At 44.4% G+C, this 23,492-nt stretch overlaps 1 protein-coding gene across 3 annotated transcripts in view; it reads right to left on the bottom strand.

Moving 5' to 3' along the window:
- Window positions 1–20,227, bottom strand: part of SUCO (SUN domain containing ossification factor) — a 40,653-nt gene extending 20,426 nt beyond the window's left edge. For 2 of the 3 annotated variants that reach the window (XM_042873829.1, XM_042873830.1), the window contains exons 1-8: window positions 20,092–20,226; window positions 10,024–10,132; window positions 7,581–7,682; window positions 6,159–6,304; window positions 2,992–3,132; window positions 2,664–2,811; window positions 651–771; window positions 310–434 (exon numbers count right to left, since the gene is read on the bottom strand). In XM_042873829.1, coding sequence (XP_042729763.1) covers window positions 310–434; window positions 651–771; window positions 2,664–2,811; window positions 2,992–3,132; window positions 6,159–6,304; window positions 7,581–7,682; window positions 10,024–10,132; window positions 20,092–20,156 — 957 coding nt within the window. In that variant the 5' untranslated portion in view covers window positions 20,157–20,226. Of the gene's footprint in view, window positions 1–309; window positions 435–650; window positions 772–2,663; window positions 2,812–2,991; window positions 3,133–6,158; window positions 6,305–7,580; window positions 7,683–10,023; window positions 10,133–20,091 lie in introns of all 3 variants that reach the window. The other variant, XM_042873831.1, reaches the window with a different exon arrangement.
- Window positions 20,228–23,492: the final 3,265 nt, after the last annotated feature.

The following is a 23,492-nucleotide window of genomic DNA, read 5'->3' as shown; positions in this document are numbered from 1 at the left end:
TGTGCAATCACAGCTTCTTTACTATGGTGAGCTAACACAGTCTCATTCAGTTTCCATACTGAGCAGACTCTGCTCCCTCTTCCAAATATTTCCAAAGAAACTCTTCTCTACAGTAATCCCTGTTGTTTAAGACATACAGACTGTATTTTATGGTGATCTTTGGGTTTATAAGAATAGACCATAAACTCAAAAAATAAAAGATTACTTCAGAAACCAGTGTTCACTTTTATATAACTGTATTTTGCATTACTACTTGCATGAGAGTAAGCAAACTGAAGAGATGCACAATAATAACTGGTGAATGCTTACCTTTGCCTCTGGGTTGGCTGCCAGAATTTTGGCACCACACTCCACAGAGGCATAGTTATTTCTGTTTTTCTGGACCTTTTTTGTGGAATGCTGTCCACCAGCAGCAGAAGGGTGCATTGACTGACCTAGGAACAAGAAGATGTCAGTACTATCATGCTTACACAATAACTGCTTTCCCTTTCAGGAAACTGCTGCTTAAGGCTTTTACGTAATGAATGCTACCACTCATCATTTTAGTAGGAAAGAAAACTTCTTGGGTGCATTCTGAATTCAGACAGTTTCACTACTCAAATTTAATATTAAAGTGGTCTGTATTTAAAGAAAACAAACCCTGAACTTACTCTTTTCTTTCTCTACCTCCATGACTTTCTTCTTCCACTCATCAAATGTCGGAATGTCTCCAGGGTCCTTTGGAGTTATGACAGATGTAGGGTCAATTTCTCCTGTTTTTTTATAGTCTTTCTGAAAGGGGGGAAAAAAAAACAAAAAACATGCCACAGATTGTAAATACTTTTCCAATACAAACACTGAAACAAAAGCAAACTTTATAATATACATCAAGTCAAAAGCAAATCCATCATCTGAACTCATGTTGAAAACTCAGTGCCAAGGTATGCTCACGAGCCAAATAAACATGCAATGGTTTCCTCCCAGAATTATAGACTTGGATTGAGACAGTGATGATATTTGTGGCTGAACTAATATGTTTCGAGTACAACGTAAGCATTCTGCTTAATAAAACATCTGCTATGTCTTCAAGATTCTTGCTTTTCTCCCTAAAGAAAAAATGTTCCCCTGTAATAGAAAACTTCAAACAGAAATGCTGATCATGACAGAATTCCAGAGATTCTCTGGAGTTTCTGAATACCACAAAAAATTAACAGAAGAATTAGGTGTTAGTTGACAACTGTTATTTAATATTGAGTCCAAAACAACGTGTTTTTTGTGTAAGTGACCCTTCTAAGTGAATCATAGGCTACACCTATCATTTGAAGCCTCAACCTCTCCTTCATGCAGAACGCTCCTAGCACATCATCATATGAGCTGAGGCTTTTTGCTAGACATTTCAAGCACTGAGCTCTGTGAAATATTGGCTACAGAAGAACAGTTTTCAGAAGGACAGCTCTGAAGGTTGACATTTTCTCTGCACTTAAGGTAAGAACTGCACCACAAAGTTCTACAGCTGAAAGCCCTCAAAAAAGAAAAAAGAAACGCCTACTTAGATAAAGAGTAACAGGACAGAGTTCTTCACATGACTCACAGTGCAACAGAACTTTAGAGCTGGCATATCCAGGTATGTGTGCACGTAATTTAAAGTGAGAGAACCAAAACCCTGTCTTCTTCATTTCAGAAATACATGGTCTTCCTTGCACTATATGGAAATTAGCAGTCAGTCAAAAAACCCAACCAACTGAATAAATAATGCCTGTGCATAGCTATGCCATCAAGCCAAAGTGACAATTATTTACACCACAGCCTTAAAACATAAGGCTAATGAACTTATTTTAGAAGTTTACACTAATTTTCTGTCAGTAAGCTTTCTAGAAGACTCTTGCTGTCTGCACATCATTAATAATAAAGGCACAATGTGCCCTGCTCAATACCTTTGGGAAAAAATTCTCAGAAAGACTACACATTAAAAAAGAATATTCAAGACAGCAGTGACAATCTAAATGTGATCCTAAAATAGGAAAATACAGCATTATTGTGGCAATGGACATTCTTTACCTATATGAAACCAGTAAGCTTTAGAAAGTGCCTTGCAGTAAGAACAAAAAAGCAGTCACACAGGTCACACAAAGTCCTGTTTAGCCAAGTATCCCAATTCTATCAGGTGCCAAATAAGATACTCAGGAAATAATAAAAGCACATCAAGCGTTTTATTTGTCCTCTAAGTGCCATCTTTGTCCCCTGCCATCTGCTTGCTACTCAGGAACTTCCTGACTCAGTCCTCAATCAAAAGCCAACACTGACTTCTACAGGCTTACATGGTCTGAACCACAATTCCTCCTCCTATTCTTTGTTCTCCTTTAACGTACGTACAGAAAGTCAGCATCCTGCAGGAAGTCCCAACTTAGCTATCCATTACAGGAAGGACAGTTCTTCTGGATTCTGCTCTGGACAGCTTTGATTTCAATTCCTCAATCTTGTATATGAAAAGACTCAGCTGTGACAAACCGCCAACCTCGCTGCTCTGCTCTTCCACTAGATGTGCAGACAGTGCTCACAACATAAGAGCTGTGAATTTATACGGTGGAAATCAGAAGAGCTCACTTATCTTTAACACTGAAAACCAAACAAAGGTCATTATGCTCCTGTGTGTGTGCTGAGTGGATGATATCAGTACTGCTTACCTCCCTTTTTAAGTTCTCAGAGGCATTCAGAGCAGATTTTTGATCTGCCCCCTTCTCAGCTGCTTCGACTTTTGACTCAAACTCAGATTTTGTCTTCTTTCCCTTGCCATGTGAAGATGATACGTTCTCTATATGTTGGCCTGCAAGGCTGAAATTTTGAGAGCATTAGAACACACAAAACGATCACCCTTTCACTCATATCCAATATTAAACACACACACACGCAAATGGAGATAAGCAAGCACATGCAAATCTTCGTTGCAAGGCCAGGACAGAAGAAATAGTTACCATTAAATTATTCAGACTCACAACCTACTTCAATACTCACCTCTCTTGTGGACTGACAAAAGAGGAAGGCTCACTCTGAGGGTCAGCCTCAAGTGTCCCACCAATATCACAGTCAGGTTCTGACTGCTCAGCTTCAATAGAGCTGACTACAGGGATATCAGCACGGGTATTTTCTATTGCACTGAAGGGAAAAAAATAACATGCTTTTTACCCTTCTGGATAAAACAAGTAATCCTGCTAATGAACTACATAAACTAAAGATATTCCAAAGTTAAAAGAAAAAAAAGAAAAAAAAAAAAAAAAAGAACAAAAAGAAAACCAACAGCTTGAGAAATAATTAAGAAAACAGAAGGGGAATGGAGCATATTTGTGGGACAGCATTCTCAGCTGTGCGAGAACAGAATTCCTTCACCCATTGGTCCCAGCAGAAGAACTAGAAGCCAGCTTCTCCTTCTCCAGATTTCTCATTCAACATATTATGAACACTGCAATGGATAACTTCCCCATCATCGCTACCAGCTAAGAGCTTCATGCCTCCCTGGCTGCTAGCAACCTTATTCTTTCAAGAAAGAGAACCTTAATATGAAACTGAGTCCCACCACTAATAACATTACTACATCAGTAGCCAGCTATGAGCTTGGCTAAATCTATGCAAAGAATGGTGTGGCACAACAGCATGCAGCACAACCAGCAAGGTTGTTTTTTTTTTCCGATTAGCTTTCTTCTTTCTCACCAGTGCAATAAAAATGAGGTAATCCTGTTAATTGTATGAACAGTCTGAACTCACTAATCTGCCCGTTACTCCAATTCTCATTTCCCACTAAGAATAAACACACTGTATCAGACAGGTGTTAAGGCAAATGCAAAGAAAGCCTTCCTACACGCTTCTTAGGAATGATGGGGTGAGGGGCCAAGAGGAAGATGGACAGATGGTAACTTTCAGTTGATAACTTCTGTGACTTTACTTCTTTCTCCAGCGCAGGAATGAGTTTGATGCTGATCTAGGAGGTTGTAAACCAGATCTAACCAAAAGCCTTTATTCTGCCTCCTACATTTCAACCAAAACACAGAATTGCAAAAACACAAACAACACGTCAGCAATTTGAAAGGCAATCTTTTTGGTTTTGCAGACATCCAAGATACACAGATGAGCTCCACATCTAACACTAGTAACTAACCACTGTTCTCAACAGTAAAAGGCTCCACATATTCTTGATCTGTGTGGATGAACAACAATACCAACTGAATAAAATACAAAACAAGGATTAACTTTCATACGTGTGTGTGTGTGTGTGTGTGTGTGTGCGTGTGTACATTAGGGTGTACTTGACCAGCCTTAAGTAATTTTGGTGGAAGGCAAATAACGTGAGCTAACAGCTGCAGCATCCCCTCGGCTTCAGGCGCTTTCAGTTGTTAGCATCCCCACCATCACTTCTGAAGTGCATTACCAAGCTCACTATGCACTGCAGCTGCTGTCCCTTACAGCCACAAGAGGAGCTCAGATTATTTTTCAATAAGCTTCCCCCAAATTAGGTATGCATAGATAAGCTACAGTCGCCATGCTGTCCTAAAAAAGGATTTATCATGAAGTAGTTTGGAGTAAAATCAGCTGAATTATTCTGCAGCTAAAAGTCCTGCTGCAGTATCAGACAAGTTAACACCTAAGGAAGCCATGTTTTGTAACACTTGATAGTAACCAGCATCTAAAACAAGACAACTGATGTCTAATGGCAACAGATGAAGCTGAACCTTTTTAAAAATCCTGTGTAACAAAGAAATCAGATTACACCCTCTTTTGATACTGAAGTTAGGCTGCATGGAAAGAGACTCCCTATCACTATTTAAAGCCAAACTGAAATCTGAAAGCAACAAAAAAAAAAAAAAAACCAACCCACCTATAAATATATCTGTACCCTAAACTCATCTTGCCCCCTCTTCCTGTTACTGGTCCTAGAACCAGAGCGCTACTTCCCACAGCATGAACTCATAAATCAGGAGCTTCAAAACAAGTTTCAATACCCATTTGCTTGCTAATTTGAGTCTTCATAGTTTACCACCCCAGTACTCCACAAGTCTACTTTCAACAATTACAAGACACCAAGCTAATGTTTGTGTTTTTTTTAAACACAGATCCTGAATCTCTTTCTAAGACCTGACAAGCACATGGCCTGCATCTAGTTACACCAGAAGTCAGTATAGAAGACAACAAAAGCTATAAAAAGAAACACAGGAATTACATTCCAGCTTTGGTTTATGGAAACTGTAAGTTTTGGGAGCTTGATTTTCCAAGACTTGCAAAGAAGAACTTCTACAAAGGACCACGAGTCAGCATTAGCACCAGCAACTGACTAAGAACAGCCAGCAGATAAGATTGTCAGGCCCTCCTACGGTAAAAAGACTGAATTTAGAAAACCAACAAAACCTTTACACAAAAAAGAGAACAAGAAAAATCTACTTCATTTTCAGTGGGATAATTTTTATCTGTTAAAATACTACATCTTTAAACAGAGGAACACATTCCCTTTAGCACACATTTAAAAAGACCAGGAGAATTTTGTGAAAGCACCTGGAAGTAAGCACATGTGGTTTCTAAACTACCATTCACATTACATTGCACAGCATGCAAGGACAGAAACAAAAGTAGGGAAATGAAGTCCTGCAGGAGCCCTAAAGGAGCTGCCTGTCTGCAGCAAAGGCAGCTCTGCACTGCACTACTAAGTGCCAGTACAAACAACCTTGGCTGTCTTCAAACTTTGTTATCTTATTGTCTTTTAATACCTGAACTTATTTAAGACTGTTCTATTGCAAGTCTTACAGAGCAAAATCCTTCAAAGCTACTCCTTAACTGAACGCAGAGGCCACCACTCAAGCAGCTGGGACACTTGAGAATCCCGATGATGAAGGCCTGTAGTACAGACTCTGTAGCTGGAGATGCTTTCCTCTCTGAAAGCAGCAGCTTAGAACTGATAATGGCAACTATGTTACTCTTAAGCAAATAGGCACACTGTGTTCCAGAGACCAAATAAGTGATGGCATATTCTATTAGCATGACATCATAAACAAAGGCACTGCAAAAAAACCAGCATGCAACAGTCTAGAGAAGAACAGTTCCTCATTCCTACTAAATCTAAACAGCAATCCCTTTAAGCAACCTCAGATCAAGTAGCACTCTGTCCAAGATTAAACCAATAAAACAGAAAAGCTTACTCAGGCTGCGAGACTGTAGGTATCTCTGAGGTAGGTGAACTGGAATTATTTTCAGTGCTTGCAACTGTGCTAGATGAAGCTTCATTTACATCTACTGAAGGTGGAGTCTGAGCTTCAGGCTGGCTCGTTTCACTCACTTCAGCAGCCTGTGAAAGCAGTGCAGATGAACTAAGTTTTTCTAAACTTGCATAGAGAATGTATTCATACAAGAACATATAGTAGGAAAATTAACAGCTCAGTAGTTAGCATTTCTGTCAACAATGAACCTGAAAACCAGACAGCAAGACAGTTCAAAAACAAGTTCTTTTTTCACAAACCTAGCTGGCGTTCTGTGCTACATCAGGGCAGTTAAAGCATTCTCTCATAGTCCACAAGAACAAAAGCATAAAAATATTAATTGGAAAAGCATGTGCAACAAGAAAAAAGCCTGAAATTTCAGCAACTGGAGCAAGCAGTTCTATTTGCATGCTCCAACACAGTATAATCTACGTAAACTGCTTTCATCCTCAGCTGAATTGTGGGAAGGTGGAAAGGCTTTCCATTTAAATAAGGGAGGTCAGGAATGCATTTAGAAGTCTATTCTGCGTTGTAACAGATGCAAAGGGAATTGTTCATCATTTCTGAGAGCCTAGTAATCTTGAGCTGTACTTACACTGTTCTTCAGTTTTTATAAGCACTTGCACTAGTTAGACTACCGAAATATGCACTTCTGGATCTAGAAGAGTATACAGCCTCTTCAAATAAGAGCCTCCTGTCAATACCAGGGGAGCTCTGAGTCGGCCAACTACACACAAAGAGCCTTCTAGAGAAGGTTTAAACAACTCCATTACACATTTAAAGCATGCAATGTATATTCAGAAGTATGTTCTACTTATGTTATCTTGTAACCTACAGGACAGAAAGATACAGCCAATAAAAGGTGGTACCAGCAGGCTTTGTAATATGAACTGTACTGACTTACTATGATCAACTGTGCATACAGTTGAAGGAACCCCTTGGAAAGTTTCTGTTTTAAAGAAAGGAAATAAAACTGATAGAAGCCACGGAAGATCAAAGCTAAGCACAACTGCTACAATCACCAAGTCTGACCTACATAAAAGACTTCTCTGAGAAGGTTTTTTTTTTTTTTTTTTTTTAAATATGTATTTTGAGACATTCATACCTATTATACCACATTTTAATTTACCTTGGAAAGATTTAGTCAGGACACACAATGTTAAATTACAGTTATTTATGAACATGGGAAATGCAACATTTGTTGGTTCACAGGTTTTAACCTGCAACAGAAACATAAGCTGGCTGTAACCTCACAAGTGAAAGGAAAGATGTTTTCCAAGGACCTTAGACCAGCCAAAGGAAAGAAAGAAATGCAAGAAGCATTTGAAGACTGTATGGAAATAGTGAATGAAATAATTGACTTGCCTGTTCAGATTTTATAAAGTCACCAAGTAGCTCTTCCGTGGAGTAGGTCTGTGTACTTGAACCTGCATGCTCCGGCTCCAGCCCAGGACCAGCCTCCTTCCCCTAGTATATTAACAGGGGAAACAACAGTAAATATGCAGTAACAAAAGCCTTTTATTATAGTAAGAAAAGCTAGCCTTCGTAGCAACTGAATAATATTATCTAACTGCCAAAAACATGACCAAGAACTTAAACTAGGTGAATCTGCAGAGCCACTGCCCACATATGTTTAAATGCTCATCAGTACAAGAGCTACAGCACAGTAAAACAATTCAGTTCAACTGACAGAGGTGAATTGAAGACCATCCAGTTTGTGTGCTAAGGCAGATCAGTTGTTCTGCTACAGTTTACAGTGTTGACAAATTCTCCCCCTCCTAGTGCTGCCCAAAACAGGGGAACGCAATCCTACAAGGACTTGCAACAGATAACCATTAAAAAGTACAGCAAAGTAACACCTGGCACATTTGCCTTGAAGTATTCCTATCAGCAAAGCTAGATTAAGACTGTTGTAACCTTTCAAAACAACTTTGGACTATAAATCTTCAGCTGTAAAAAGAAGTATAAGGAATTCAGTGAGCAAAAAGAAACGTGCAGTTGAGGGGGGAAAAAAGTTTCAGAGACCTCATATTATAGAACTAAAGAATTTTCTTTTCTCTGAAACAGTATTTTTAAGGAGGACGACCACAACATGTACAAGCCATTTCTGAGAACATCCTTTCTGCAGCAATACCTTAAAATATATGAATACATCTGATAGAATGTGCATGCCCCTAGTTTTAATAAGGCAATCAAAAATCCCTGTCAAGTACTGAAAGTGTTCAGACTCAGAAACGGGCTCAAGATTCAACAGCATCAGTGCCTCAAGAAGACAACTGATCTAAGGAAAACTGAACAAGAACTGCAAGGCCGCTCTCATTTTTGCCAGACGTCCCCAGCAGCCCAGTTAGAAGCAATAGGCACACGCTAAGACTTCTCGAACACCCAAGAGACATTTGCTTAATGAGTAAAAATAAGCACAGTATGACGTATGAGTTTTCCTCGGCTTTTAAGCAGAGAAATCTGCTTAATAATGCAGTGATGTTAATGGAATGAAGGGAAGAATGCTGGAAAAAAAAAAAAAAAAAAAGAGGAAAATACACATGAGCAGTTTCCCAGCATCAAAGCTCACTTCATCTTTCCAGGTTTATTACATCAGCCATTGAACTTGAGTAGGACATCCTTTTTTTCTTCAAACAAACAACCCACACATTACATGTTCTTGTGGCTTTAAAACCACAGCTTGCCTGCCAAATTCAGGCAGCTATAAGAATAGGACTGAATGCTGTTTGGATGCATGAGTTGACAACACAAATAAAATACTGCTGCCCGAGATGTTGAAATGTTTAAGAAACAGACAGCATTAAATACAACTTTTCCTAACCAGACAGCTCTCTCCTTGAGCCAAGCAGAACGCTCAAGACATTTTGGTGTGCTTTTCTTCTTTTTTGTTTCTTTCGTTTTTGTTTCTTTGTTGTTTTTTATTTTTAAGGTGACACATAGTTTTCTTGGAATGAAGACCATAACTGGCACTACTACCAACTGAGAGAGAAAACAGGATGCTCATTAACATCAACGTTATCTGTGCTTACCACAGGATTTGTTATTTATCCACATAAATAAAGCAACTGAATTACCATGACTTTGGTAGGACTCAGTGGCCTGCAAGCTCACTATGAAACTGAAATATGTAGGAACACATGACAAGTTTCATGGTAGAACCCATTGCTCTCAGTAGTGCCAAGTAATGCAAGTAAGAACAGCACAGAATCTTACTTATTAGCATTTTCAAAAATGTACTTTAGCTCTGTTAATTTTCATTAAATGAGCAGGGGGGAAAAGAAAAAGACAGACTTGTGTTAAATCTATTTAGGATAGCAGTCATTTGTACACAGGGTTTCTAACACAAAACAGATGCAATGAGTATGCTTGGTCTAGACTTAAGTCACCTCCTCTTGTCATGGTCTCTACAGAGCCACACACTGTCCCTAAGGCCCTTCTCACAGCCATGATGCAGATAAAAGAACGCTGGGTCACCACTACTACCTTCACTGTTTGTTTCCTTCCGACACGCAAACCCTCAAGCTGCACTACCAACAGAGACAAGGAAAAGAAAAACTTGGGCAGCTATCATCCCCTCTCAGAGGAGGTGTGCACATTTGTTCTATTTGTGCTGTATGTACATTTGTACTATTGGTTATAGGTGGATGGTTGGACTGGATGATCTTGAAGGTCTTTCCCAACCTTGGTGATTCTGTGATTTAGTGAGTACTACTGAACATTTCAGCCAAGGTGGCTATGAATTGAAGCATATGCATCATTTTGCTTCTTGAAATACCAAGTCAGACTAAGTAGCCAGTTAACATACCTTTTCCTGGATATTTTCACCATCGTTGGCCAAGACACAAGCATCACTTGAAGCATATTGCACTGTGGATAAAAGACTGTCTTTACAAAAGACGTGCCAAACAGGAAGCCTGTTCAAGAACACAGAAAAAAAAGTCAAAGTCCTGATTTCAAATGAATAAATATTTTAGTATTCCCTCAACATCATCTCCCTTCTTTGTACCAAGAGTTGCCTAAAAATAAAAATGTCCATGTGCAGTTTGTGAATACTCACGTACCAATGCTACTGGAGGACTAAACATGAAGAAATTAGTTGCAAGCACACTCCATATTTACTACTTTCAAAAGACAAAAGTGTCAGCAGAACAGATACTGTGGTGATGCCACACCACAAAGTAGAATCTAATGCAAGTTACTGCAAGATAGAAAGAATTAGCCATACAGTAAAGAAAGATTTAGCAGCGATTAATAAGGAAAAGCTGAATTCAACATTTAAGAAGAAGGCTCCTGTCTTCTCTATACAAGTCATACCTGAGAAAATTCTCTTCTGTCAACAGCATCAACTACATTTAAGATGATTAGCAACAATAGGCTTACTAGAAAAAAGGTCCATGCAAAATTTAATGAAAACAGACATGGAAAACCAGATACTGACTTCAGCTACACTTGCACAGTCATTTTATTTCTTTATTGTATTTTCAGTTTCAAACAGCTTAACTTCTAAGTAGCAAATGAGAAAGGATCTGCAATAAAGCAGCCAACAACTACACAACCACACACAACAGATCAGAGCAGCAGCTTTTGCTGCATACAGCACACGGCCACTTTGTAAGTAACATCCATACAGCACTCATCTACACCTGGAGGCCCAAAGGCCAAAAGTCTTCACGCAGACTTGGAATTGCACAGAAATATTATGGGGAACTAGCACTGTGTGTGGTTTTAGCTGTACCCCAACGCTAGAGTCCCCTGCTGCATGAAAGCAAAAGGCAGAGGGGTCACCAGTGGTGAAGTGACTGACATGATGGCCAGGTGCTCCTTCAGACCCCCCACACTCACACAAACCACCGCATACCCTGAATACAAAAACAAAGGACAAAGAAGAGACACAAGTCTGCAGATCTTTAAGCATAAGAACACTGCGTGCAGCAACAATCTGACATGAGATTTGAAAGCTAAACACAGCCTTAAGGCAGTTGTAACAGAAACAATATTAACAGGTCAGCGTTTGCTTACATTACACATAAGCCTACTGTTTAGAATCTGAATTACCACCTGCCTTAACAGCTTGGAGATCACCTTTATTGGGAAGTAGATGTAGCAGAGATTCCTCCTACATAAACACAGCCGTACAGAGCACTATATCTTCAGGCTGCAGCCAACACCAAAGCAGGCTTTTGTTGCTGATAGAAGACCACTGTTTCATTTCCAGAGGAAGCAGTATGCAGGTGCCACTGCTCCCAGCCAGGCCTCTCACCACCAGCGGAGCAGCAGAACAGGAACTGGGGCTTCGTTCAATTCCCATCATGTAGTTACTTGTTTGTATTAAGGTCAATGTTACACTTTGTGGCCTGTCTTGATCTGATTTCCTAGCCCTCACTTGGAAAAATAACTCTCTTACTTTTGGAGACTCCTCATGCTTTTAATTTCTGCACCACTGAAGTCCCATTCCAGCTATAGCAACTCCCTATTTCTTCATAAAAATACGAGGTAAAGACAAACAATTACAACAAACCTGTGGTAGCTCACTCCAGCCCTTTGTTACACATACACAGCAATGTTATTTCCTATTTTGCTTCTCCTAATTGGGGGGTGGGGATCTTAGGAAACTGCACACAGCAATATTAAGCCACTTATGGTAGCAAAGCAAAGTTACAGCTGCCTATGAATCAGCATTTTGAACACAAGGTACATTCTCACAACTGCACCGATGGCTACTTGAGCATTTGCAGGCACGAGAAGCACCAAGCACGGAAGGCAGGCATACGCTCAGTGCCATTCATACACGTACCAACCCACTGCCTTCAAACACAACCAAACACGCCTCAAGAGAGCAGCGTTCAGAAGAATGCAGTCTGACAGCTCGCTGATGTAAGCGGGTCCGACATAATAAGCTGCATCCAACATCTTCCCAAAATCCTTCCTGGTCTAATCCCCACCTCAAACACGATGCTGCAAGTCTGCCAAGAGCCCTCCAAGCCAGGGAGGGGACTGAGCATTCTTCCAGCTTAAGCTGCTTGCACAGGAATGCCCGGGACTTGCTGCAACAGACAGCAGGCAGACTGACAGCTGCCATACAGCTTTGCAAATGCACAGCAGCCAAGGCTGTGTCAGACCAGCCCTTTTGTGGGAAGGCAGACTGAGCACCTTTCAGAACCACTGGCACTATGTTTTCCCCTCATGCCTCCCTGCCTTTTTACCGTTCATTCAATGGCCTTCCTTAGCCATTAACAGGTAAGTGATACAGCCCATAAGAAAACTCTTGCCAACAAAGCACCATTGCAAGCTTTCCTTAAGTCTCCCCCAGAAAACGAATATGAAAAGCTAAATGCAAATTTACTGAGAAGAGAAACTCGCCTCACTTCAGTGAGCACAGCAGGTCCTGCAGCCTATGCATGGACCTGGCCTCCCCTTTCTCACAGGAGCAATGTTCTAACGCCCACATGTGAGCCAGCAGCCCTAACGGCACACAGCACCGATCGATCGCTCAATCAGCCGCAGCATCTCAGGCACAAGGGGTGCTCTGGCTGAGTGCAGAAACACTACAGGGAGCTGCCAACACCTCACCGACACATCGTCACCTAGCAGGGATAGAGAAGCTTGCAAGAGTTCCATTCTTGCTAAGTATGACTCAAAATAGCAGATGCTATTAAAGCTCACAAAGAACAAAGAAATTTAAACACGAGACTTCTAGTATTATCATTAATGTATTTAAAAGCTATTTCCATTAATATGCCATGAACTTTTCAGGTTGATACGTGCAAAAAGCAAAAGCTGCAAGCTCAAACATGGAGGGAAAAAAAGATCTTGACTCTTTGCAGGGCAGGCCCACACTGTGGCTCTCTGCTGAAGGAGAGGCCTGCTCACCCCCACGGTAACAGCAAGGGGCACTTAGTGCTGTACAAACTAGCTAAGGCCTGCTGACGGCTGTCAGCCCTTTGGAAGAGAGCCCACAGAAATTTAAAGGTGCAGGTGGCTTTGGGATGGCAGCACCATCCAGTTCTCAGCCCTATCCCAGCCCTCCACATAGAGGCAGGCTCAGCAGGCTCCCAGCAGCTGCACCACAGTATGTTACTGATACATTATTATTACAGTATATACAGATATTGTCATTGATGACCACTCCAACAAGCGTGAGTGTCAAGCTGAGGGTAAACAACTGCTAAGAAAAATGAACTGCACGAGTTGCAGCTGATCAAAACCAGACCCAAATTTGCAAAATCCAAAGGAAAGAGCAGTTTTTCTACTACCTGATCTTCCCAGAGGAAAGCCTAAGCTTTCCTACCCAAAGACTCCATACAAGAACAGTAACATTTGCACAAAACTCAGTTCAAACACATCTGTCCTCTGAATGACTGCAGAGTTTTCTTAAATCCTCCCCAAACAAGACGTATTTTTGGACAGCAGGGAGTGAAGCAGTTCACAGAGTTTAAAGTTGACACCTGAGAGGTAGTTTCAAGCACAGGAAAGGTAACAAGAAGCTGTCACGAGCACACCCATCACCAGGACTCTCTTGAATGCAAAGGAGCCATTCCTCTACTGACATTTCCCACACCTCTCAGAGGGTTGCATTGCCAATGGGTGCAGAAGCAGCAGCACCCAGCAGCTACAACAAAGCTGTCCCTGCAGCACATCCACAGGAGCAGCTCAGAACAGCCCTCTGCAAGAGATGTGGGGAGGGATCTGGATCAGAGCAGGATGGAGAAGGGGGAGAGGTGCCCATCTGATGGCTGCAGAACCCACCTTCTCGATATGAGCTTTGGATTCATCGGTTAAAAAGGGAGGTAAGTTGTGAAGGGGTGCAGAAGGAAGAATCGGTTTGCCTTCCATAAACCCTGCAGGTCTCTGCACGCCTCACTGCAAAGAAGCAAAAAAGACTGAATCTCACACTCCATTCTCACAAAGGCAGACCCCAGCCAGCAGCACGCTGCTGCTCAGCCACTGAACAGACAGGGAAAGGAGGAGTAAACCTTCACCCTGTCCCAGTTATGCAGTGGGATCGATCTATCTATCTATCTATCTATCTATCTATCTATCTATCTATCTATCAGAGGAGTTCAACAAGACAGCAATGCATTTAAAAGGACTCACAGAAGGAAGGAAAGGTCAGAAAAAAAAGCCTGGGCTTTCAGGATGGCAACACTGCTTCAGCCAGCCAGACGAAAGGCACTGGCAAGGCATGGGCTGCTTGAGCACAGCCTCCCTGCATATAGCACTACTTCTGCATGTGTGAAAAGGAAATAAGCGTTGATAAGCACAATTCAGAGCTGCTAGCATTCCTTAATGCTCATTAAAAAAAAAAAAAGGAGACACATTCCATTTATCAGAAGCCATTCATTCTCACAGAAGAGCAGCATGCACCAGCAAGATTATTTTAAAAGTTCTGATGGTTCTTTAAGGCAGAAGAAAGCTGAAGATGCACCAGAAGACAGACGAGGAGCAGATGCTGCCAGAAAGGCACTGACACCACCTCTTTTCCTACCACTATCCACCAACTCCACAACGCTCTCATGTGCCAGGTTCATATGCTGACAACCACCTGAAAGCAGAGCTTTTCTGCAAAGCCTTTACTAACCATATTGTTCTTTTGCAGTTAATACAGGATTTTAGCATCTTTGCCACTCTTTATAAACAATGTGCTCTCCCAAGTGTCCCTTAACTGGAATGCTACACAAAACACAAGAGTTACTTCACTTACAAGAGGAGCCCAACACAAAGATACTTCTGACAATGCCAAAGTCCTTACCTTCAAAAAATGAAATGTCAGTTTTTGCAGTTTAAAGTACTGCTTTCTCATTTCTTCAATGCATGAGCACGCATAGGCTGCAAAGGCAGGCTGCAGCTGGGCCTTGCTCTTTGGATAGCTGCTCCTCCCCCTCTGGCAAGAGTCCCCAGGTACCCTATAGCGGGGCACCACGTGGGCCAGCAGGCAGGAGTCCCACCCAAAGGGGGCTGAACAGAGCATGCAGCTCCAAGAGACCCCTGGTAACACACTTCTGCACCAAGACCGTGGCCTGGGAGACCTTCCCTGCACTGTCCACATGTACTTACTTCCGTACTCGAGTTTTTGGGAAAAGACCCCTAAAATCTGGTGGTGACCATGAAGACACAGAAGGACAGTAAAATAGCTATAGACACCATTAGGCCTTAAGGCTCTTAGTGTCTGTAGTAAAGTTTAACTGAGATCTCTTTGGAGATTTCCTCCCTTCTTGTTGACGCGGACTCAACGCTGCAGCGACAGGCTCAGAATTGTCATCAGCTGCCCTGCACCAACTCCCACATTCAATCCATTGTAAGTGCAGCACAGTGCCAAGGAGCAGAATTCTTGCATAAATCTAACAACAGGAATTTGCCCTACATCACTGTACAGCTATCAGCCAACTCCCAGACATTTCATAATGCATTTTTAATAGACTTCAACAGTATCTTGATTACCATCCCAAAATCCATCCAAGCCAAGAAGCTTCCTTTGAACACCTACTTCGAGTAGTAGGAACCACTTACTGATATTTCAATCTAAAACAGCTTAGTCATTACAATGAACATTTTCACTGCCCTGAGCAAGTTCCCTGCACAAGCCTGGGGATCGGGGTGCCCATCCCACCAGCTCAATATTTGCCCAAAGAACTGACAGAAACTCTGTGATGGGCTCACGGCTCTGTGTGACTGTTCTCAGCTGGAAGAGATGAGAGCTTCAGTACTCAGAACTACCGCCCTCCCCAGGCACAGGGGAGCCAGCACCTGTCTGCTAACAGACAGAAGTAGAAGAAGCTGTACATCCTCCCCTTCAGTTGTGGAAGCCAAAGAGAACAGAAAGCAAAAAAGCATTCTAGAAAATACAGAGAACAGCAAGAATGGTAACGGGTTAGAGAAAGTCTTGTCTTCTTCTGCTGTGCCTAAGTGCTGAAGCCAGGCCCATCACACAGCCACCTCACAGGGCACACACCACGTGGCATGCTGCTTAGTTTGCTTGTTACACAAGCAATAATTTGAAGTTTCTAGGACAAAGCTTTCAGAAGATGTGGCATGAAAGTATTTCCCAAACTCTTTGAAAATCAATGAGGGTAAATAATGGAGACATGTTTTAAGACACCAGAGCCTGTCTGTGCACATCACCTCCAACCTGGACAGGACGAGCAAGGCATTCAACCCAGACCTTAAGAGCCCAACAGTTCCAATGCAGCTTTTGTCCCAGTTTCACCTACAGAGCACAAGCATTTCCAAGCAAGACGCTCTGTATCTAACAATACACTCTTCATTCTGAAATAAGCAGTCCGAAGCAGGAGTTCAGATTATATGAACAGTGTCCAAATTACTTCCTTCTTCCTGCCACAAAACACATACACGTAGTGCTTCCTTCAGCACTGGTCTTTTTGGGGGAGATGTACGTGTTCACACAAGGGGAGAATCCCCACACGAAGTTGTGAGCACCACGACACGAGTTACCCAGCAGCACTCACCCAGACCACGAGGGCAGCCTGCTGCCAGCCTCACCCCACTGAGAAAAGGACTTCTGTGACAAGAGGAGCACCGCACTCTAGAGCACGAGACCCACGCTATCCTCAGTCCATCTCATTCTCCAGCTCTGCCACTCAGTACCCTATGAACAGATGTGAGATGGAGGTTTAAGCAAGAAGCCAACGATGGGGCCAGTAAGTGCTTCGTTAGCAGGGCCTGTGCTCCTGTGATCTCTAACCCAACTAACCTCACTGCTGACCGGACCGAGCAGAGGAGGCAAAACAAACACCAGCAGGCTGCCAGCACAACACAGCCTTTTACAGCTCTTGCATTGCAGAAGCATTCGACAAGGACTCCCTGGAAAATGTACAGGGCTATAAACACAATCCAAAGACCAGGAAACCTAAACCACTCTCTTTCGTTAAGATTTGCCTAAATCCTCACATTGAAGCTGCTACAGGGAGGAACACCAAGTAACGCTGAAATGCAGGCACGTATCAGCACTAGCCCTGGCCATGCCGTGCCCAGCCTGACCTGCTCAGACCACAGGCACACTGCACGGCAGCTCCCAGAGCCAGAGTGCTCCAGGGCTTCCCAGCACAACAGCGTGCTGGCAGGTCTGGTGCTGCTGGTCTCTCACTTTGCTACAAGCCTTCTTGCCCTGATGCAGCACACTCACACACAGCTACAACTGAGGAACCTCGGTGCATGCAGGCACTTTATTCCCAGTTTCCTTTCATTCATATTTGCAAAGCTGAGAATTCTTAAAGGGTTCATAAAAGCTCAGCAGATCTGGATGTCAAAGCACTTTCCAGAACAGAATGAACCACAGAAAGACAAATTAACGCACGCATGATTTCTTTATTAAATGCATAGCTAACATGGTAAACAAATGCTGATGGCAGGCAAAAGCTGATGTCAGAACAATGTGCCCAGGATCCTGCTCAAACAGCTGTCACAGCCGGTCTCACACAGCGCCAGCCGGGAGCCTCTGTATCTCCTCCATGCATTCAGCTCCCCCTGCATCATCCAGCTATGCAACATGGCATTTCTCTAAGTGTTTTACATAATGAGCCCCTTTTTACAGAAAGGGGTTAACCAAACAAAAAAACTCTGCAAATTCAGAACAGGAATCATTGTCACATAGCTCAAGCTGCAATCTGCACAGAAGTATTATTTTTAGAGCTGCATATTCCAAGCCCTACTTGCATTGAAAATATTTCTCTAAAACCCTGCAGCTATTCCACTCTTCTGAACCCCTCGCTACAGCCTCACTGGCTCAGCTTCCCAGAAAGTTGTGTTTGCCCCATGTGGTTTGCTTCAGGAAGTCTGAAGAACTGTAACAGTGACCCTGCATTCCCAACGAGCACCATGCAGCCTTTATTGAAAAGGCACCAGTTGACGAGTCCCTGAACTCAACCTTCTTGTTTCTACATGTTTCCTAATACACAGCCACATTTTTCAACTGACTGGAAAGCTGTCAAATCCCTGTCATATTCACCTTTATCCAAACGGGTATTTCTCCACTGGAGAAACTATTTCAAGTTCAATTTCATCAAATAAAGGAAGCAAGCACGTATCCAGGAAGAAAATCAAAGTCCAAGTGGCCAAGAGCATTCTTACAGTAATTCTGTTTGTCCCATGTTTTTTTCCTGCTTTGTTTCACTTTGATCACCTGCTGCCCATGACTTTGACCTGTAAGAAGAGCCCTGCTTCTGCCACCATTAACATCCCTTCAAGGTTACAAGACAGCTAGGTTTAAGAACTCAACATCTGCACTCATGCCAACATCTGTAACGCAGTCAAAGCCTTCCACTGATTACTGTGAGAGTTGTGTAATGGCTCACATGTATGGTAAAGCCATAAAGGTGACCATCTTCTATTTGGGAAAAAGTAAAATGCACTTATCGTGGTTAGGCAGCTCAGCCAACAATGAAGGACTGAAGACTTTGACACTTTCCAACTATGCTCCTGACGTGGCTACTGAAACAAAGCTGCAGTGTCATTCTGCAAACAGAATCTTAAACTATCTCACAAGAATTAGCATTTGTGCAACAGATCAGAGAACTTGAGTTGCAACCTCACCAGCAGCCGAATTAATTGAGCAGCTCCTTAATAGGAAGGGTGAGTGTGCTGAACACAATCTGAACTTCAATAGCAAGAGCTTTGGGAGACACAGGGCAAGCTAGGATCAGTCACAACTTCTTGAAAGAGTGAACTTTTGAAAGAGTAAGAAGAGATCTCAGGGCAGTTTTTCTCCTAAACATACAAGAGGAATGCAAAGTAGTCTTTACAGAGCAAGCATCTCATTTAAAGAGCTTGCTACACATGATATTCTTCTATCTATATGAAATAGATGCCTGATTTTTTTCTCTCTTGTAATAGATTAAAAGCAACAGAAGAGCCACTGTCTATCTACTGTTAACATGAGAACAGCACCTTTAACAACATATCTCAGTGCAGAAACAGGTTATTAACAGCGAGAAGCAAAAATATATTACCCTAATAAGAATCCAAACAGGAAAGCATCTTCTGTGATAAGACATGCAACCCTCCAGCAGTGCCCAAGCACTGCCTGGAGACAGACAAACCAGGTTCTCAGTCAGATCAGCACAGCCAGGAGGAGATTTTCATTTCTTTTAAAGCTTTGCTAAACACAAACAAGGAAACTGAGCTTTCAGGTTGTTTTCATACTCGCTGCTGTCTCCTGAAACCAGAAGTGCGATGACACAAACCAAGAGCTGGACAACCCACTCACGCAAGCGTCGGCAGCAGTTTTGCAACCAGCTGGGTACAGACAGGTGTCTGGGCTTCCCCACAGCCACACGGCCAGGCTCAGCTGAGACAGCCACAAATTTCAAGAGCGCTTCACCCATACCCTTTGTCAGACTATTCAAACGATCTGCAGGAAGACTTAACTCCAGCAGCTGCTGCCATTCGGGCTGCCCACACCTGCTGCAGGCACACCGCTGGGACTGGCCAGCGCCGCTCCACCTCACACAGCTCAAAGCAGGACAAAGCTTGCAAATCTGTACGGCTATCCCATCCTAATATTGTACTGCCGTAAGGTTATGCAGAAAAACAAAGCACACGAGATGCTGAGGAGAACAGTTCCAAACACAATCAATGCAAAAAGCGAACGGAGCTTTTGACTTTCACATAACGCGACTCAAAGCAGCCGCAGAAAACCGCTGTGAAGAACGAGGCGCTGCGACCCGCCGGAGAACGCGGCCAAAGTTCGGTGTGAAGGGAAAGAAGCGGATAGCAGAGGGGCACGGAATACACGGCGCAGCCCCCAAACCCCGCAGTCCCATTCGCTCCCGGCAGCTCCGTGCCGGCCAGCCCTTACCGCCGAGCCCCTTTTTCTCCTTCTCTCCCCCCGACACCGCTCTCAGGCCAGGCCGAGACTCACCAGAGCAGGGCGCAGAGGAAGAGGCAGGAGCCCAGGGCCAGGAGCCGGCAGGGCGGCTCCCTCATCGTCTCCCCGGTCTACCTGCCGCGGCCGGGGAGAGGCGGCGCATCCTCCCCGCCGGAGGGAGCGCGGGGAAAGCGCGGGAAGCGGCCGCTGAGGTGCGCGGCCGTTAACGCGACTCCGATACGGCCGTTGCGGCGCGAGCGCGGCCGTTACTGCCCGGCGGCCCCTCCCCCTGCCCCTCAGCCCCTCACGCGCTGAGCTGGAAGGATACGCGTCACGCTCCGCGCCCCGCCGCCACCAATCGCCTGCGAGCCTGGGGGTAAGCCCCGCCTCCTCGCGGCCCGTTGCTGGCGCGGATTGGCTCCTCCCTGCCAGAGCGGCGGCGAATCAGAGAGCAGACGTCTCTTCCCCCGCCCCTCCAAGGACCTCTCCGAGGTGTCCGCGTAGGCCGGGCCGTTGTAGAGCGAGACACTCCTGCGACAAGGGGCGGCTGGCGGCAAGTCCGCGAGGAACAGGAGGCACGGCTACCTCTGGAACGAGGGGCGCGTTAAGGAATGGCGTTCTGCTCTGACTCGGCTTTTTCTTTTTTGTTTCTTTTACCAGGCATCTCCGCGAGACGCCCCGCCGAGGCGAGCGTCGATTGGCGTTTACTGAGGCCCCCCGGCAGAAAAACAGCCCGAAGGTGGGCGATGGAAGAACTGCAATTCCCAACAGGCCGCGCGGGGCGGGGCGCGGGGGCTGCTGGGAGCTGTAGTTCCGGGCGGGAGGCGCCCACCCTGCGGTGGGCGAGTGGGGCCGGCGGCCATTTTGCTGCGGGCGCCAGTGAGCCCGAGAGGGCTGCGGGGGTCGGGGCTCGGCGCTGGCAGCTCGCGGGTGTGCGGGCATAGAAAGCGCCAGAGAAATGTTAAGAGTTTTTAAATGATTTATTCACTAAATAAAGAGTAAGGGCGGACCCACCGGTGTGATGGTGGCGGGTTTCCCCAGTGCTGTCCTTTCTGAGGTGATACTCGGGGAAGAGCCTTCACGTACACAGGTGAATGAGTCACCAGCGCTGTGCTGGAAATGAACGTGTGTCAGTGCCCTGAGCACCAAGGGCTGCCCTGCCCTGCCCTGCCCCCAGGTGCCTGCTCCCCAGCTGTGCAGGAGCACAGCTCACATGGAGCTGGGTGCTGGCGAGGTGGAAAGCTCACAAGAGTCGCTGTGTCTGCCCTTGGTGGTTTTTGCCCTGAAATTGTTGGGTTTTCACAAACGTTTGGCATCCTCAGTGCTTCTGAAAGCTCTGCGTACCAACAGCTCCAAACAGACCAAAGCACCTGCCCAGAAACTCAAGGGAGAGAGGAGAGCAGAAGATCCAGCTTGCTAAGCAAAAGAAGAGATTGCAGTGCTCTGCTTTCCGTGGTGAGGTTCCTATGCAGGCACAGAGGTATTTTCTTTAGAAAGAACACTTTCTTAGCCACGCTACCCATAGCAGGAGGGCTACCCGCCTGCCACCTCCCTCCCAGGGCTACCCTGTGGTGCAGCTCTCCAGCCTGCCAAGTCCCATACCACATTTCTGACCATGGTTTCATGCTGTCTGCCCTTCTGTACTGTCATACCTTCCTGCAGAGACAGGAGATAACACAGTGGATGACCTCTCTGGTGCTACTTGCAGCAAAACTACTCCGCCTCCTCCTGCAAAGGGCAAGATGGCAGGAGAGCAGCACTCACCTTCAGGACATGCTGCCAGCTCAGACAATGGCATCTGTAGGAGGAGGGCAGTCCTCTGTTATAATGCCCCCTTGGAAATGCGTATCAAGCTCCAAGTTCTTCCTTTGGGTAAAACCAATCTGCAGTCCTCCAGCTGAGCCCCAGTGAGGTGCCTTGGTGGTGTAAATTTCCTCAAAACTTCAGTAACAGCACACATTGTACCCACAGCTATTTTAACTGTGCCTTGAGTGCCCAAAACCATCCTGAAAGGGCTGTGGAGACGTGGTGACATGTGAGCCTTGGCCACAGCTGCCTCCTTTAGGTCCCTTTGTGGCAGGGACTTATGATCGCTGAGGAAAAAGCTTTGAAGCCACATTTGCTCAGCCGACGTAGCTGCTCTGGGCTGGCACAGCTCCCACATGCGTTACGGTCCACTTATCAGCAGGGGATTAATCACATGCAGCTTAGACCAAACACAGGCAAAGAGCAGTCAGGGAGGACAGATCATTTCAGGAAATCATGACAGTGAGTGAGCAGGATCCCGGAGAAAAGCATTCTCGAGTCACTCCTCACGAGGTACAATGCCTGAAGACCTTTGGTGTCATCAGCCAGGCAAAGGCTGCAGGTCATCAGCCCTGACGTACCAGCATGGCTCAGCACTCACTGAGTTTGCATCTCAAACAATGATAAGATGAGGAATGTAATGGTAAAAAACAAGGCAGATTACCCAGTCTCCCTACTGGAGCCTATAATTAACTCTGAGAACAATGTACATAGGTGATCTAGGAGCAAATATTTGCTTGGGAGTCTTAAAAAGTGCTGCAGAAGGTTGAGCAGTGACCACAGCCGCATTTTCCCTTCCCATCATCTCAGTTGCTTTTGCTGGAAGTGGGTGGCTGGAAGGATTGCCTTCTAGATGCAGCTGCATTGTGCCCAGTTCTTGGTGGCTGTCCCTTGTCTCACACAGAGAAGACCATAAGGAGAGAGCGTAGTGAGGGTAGTGCCAAGAACCAGGCTGCCATGCTGAGATGAAGCTCTTAGCTGGGGCTATTGTGTTTCAGCAATTCCGAGTATTTGTTTGCTGAAAATGCTAATTCTGATCTCTGATTTAGCATAGAATATCCACACCTTCTCTTCACAAAGGTATCTTTTTTCTCCCCAAGTGTTTTTCCTTTCTAATGTGTGATTTAATTTGCACAAGGCTCCTTCCTTTTCTGATTATTAATTTTGGCTCCTTATTGGTTAAAATAAAACAAATCTCTCCTAAGCCTGTTCTGACAACGCAACTTTTGTCTGAGTTTTCCTTCCAGATGCAATTTCCTGTTTAATTTCCTGACCGTTTCTTACTTAGTAAAGGAAGAGCTATAAATTTCAAGATTGCTTCAGATAACTTCCTCTAACTTCAGCTGAACCATTCCCCCTGTCAGGGGAGAATCCAGCAAAACAGTATAAAACTTTTAAAAGCAATCCTGAAATATCTGGGAAGCCAAAACCTTCCAGGGCTCATAATGAGGGGGAATGAGCTGTGCAAGAAGTGGGATTGGAATCTTTTTCCTTGTAGAGCTAAAGAGGAGAAACTCTGCGTTCAGCACAGCTGGTAATTGCTGTTTCACCCTGAGGTACAGGGCTTTTGTTAGGGAGATGTCACCATGGCACGGCCCCGTAGGTATCAGTGGCACGGGTTCTGTGTTCTGATATGATCCCAAATGTGC

The sequence above is a fragment of the Lagopus leucura genome, unplaced genomic scaffold, assembly GCF_019238085.1.
Source record: "Lagopus leucura isolate 7727_CA_CO unplaced genomic scaffold, USGS_WTPT01 Super-Scaffold_100009, whole genome shotgun sequence".
NCBI lineage: Eukaryota > Metazoa > Chordata > Aves > Galliformes > Phasianidae > Lagopus > Lagopus leucura.
Note: the sequence above shows the minus strand (reverse complement) of the source record. Positions and strands in the feature narration are given on the sequence as shown.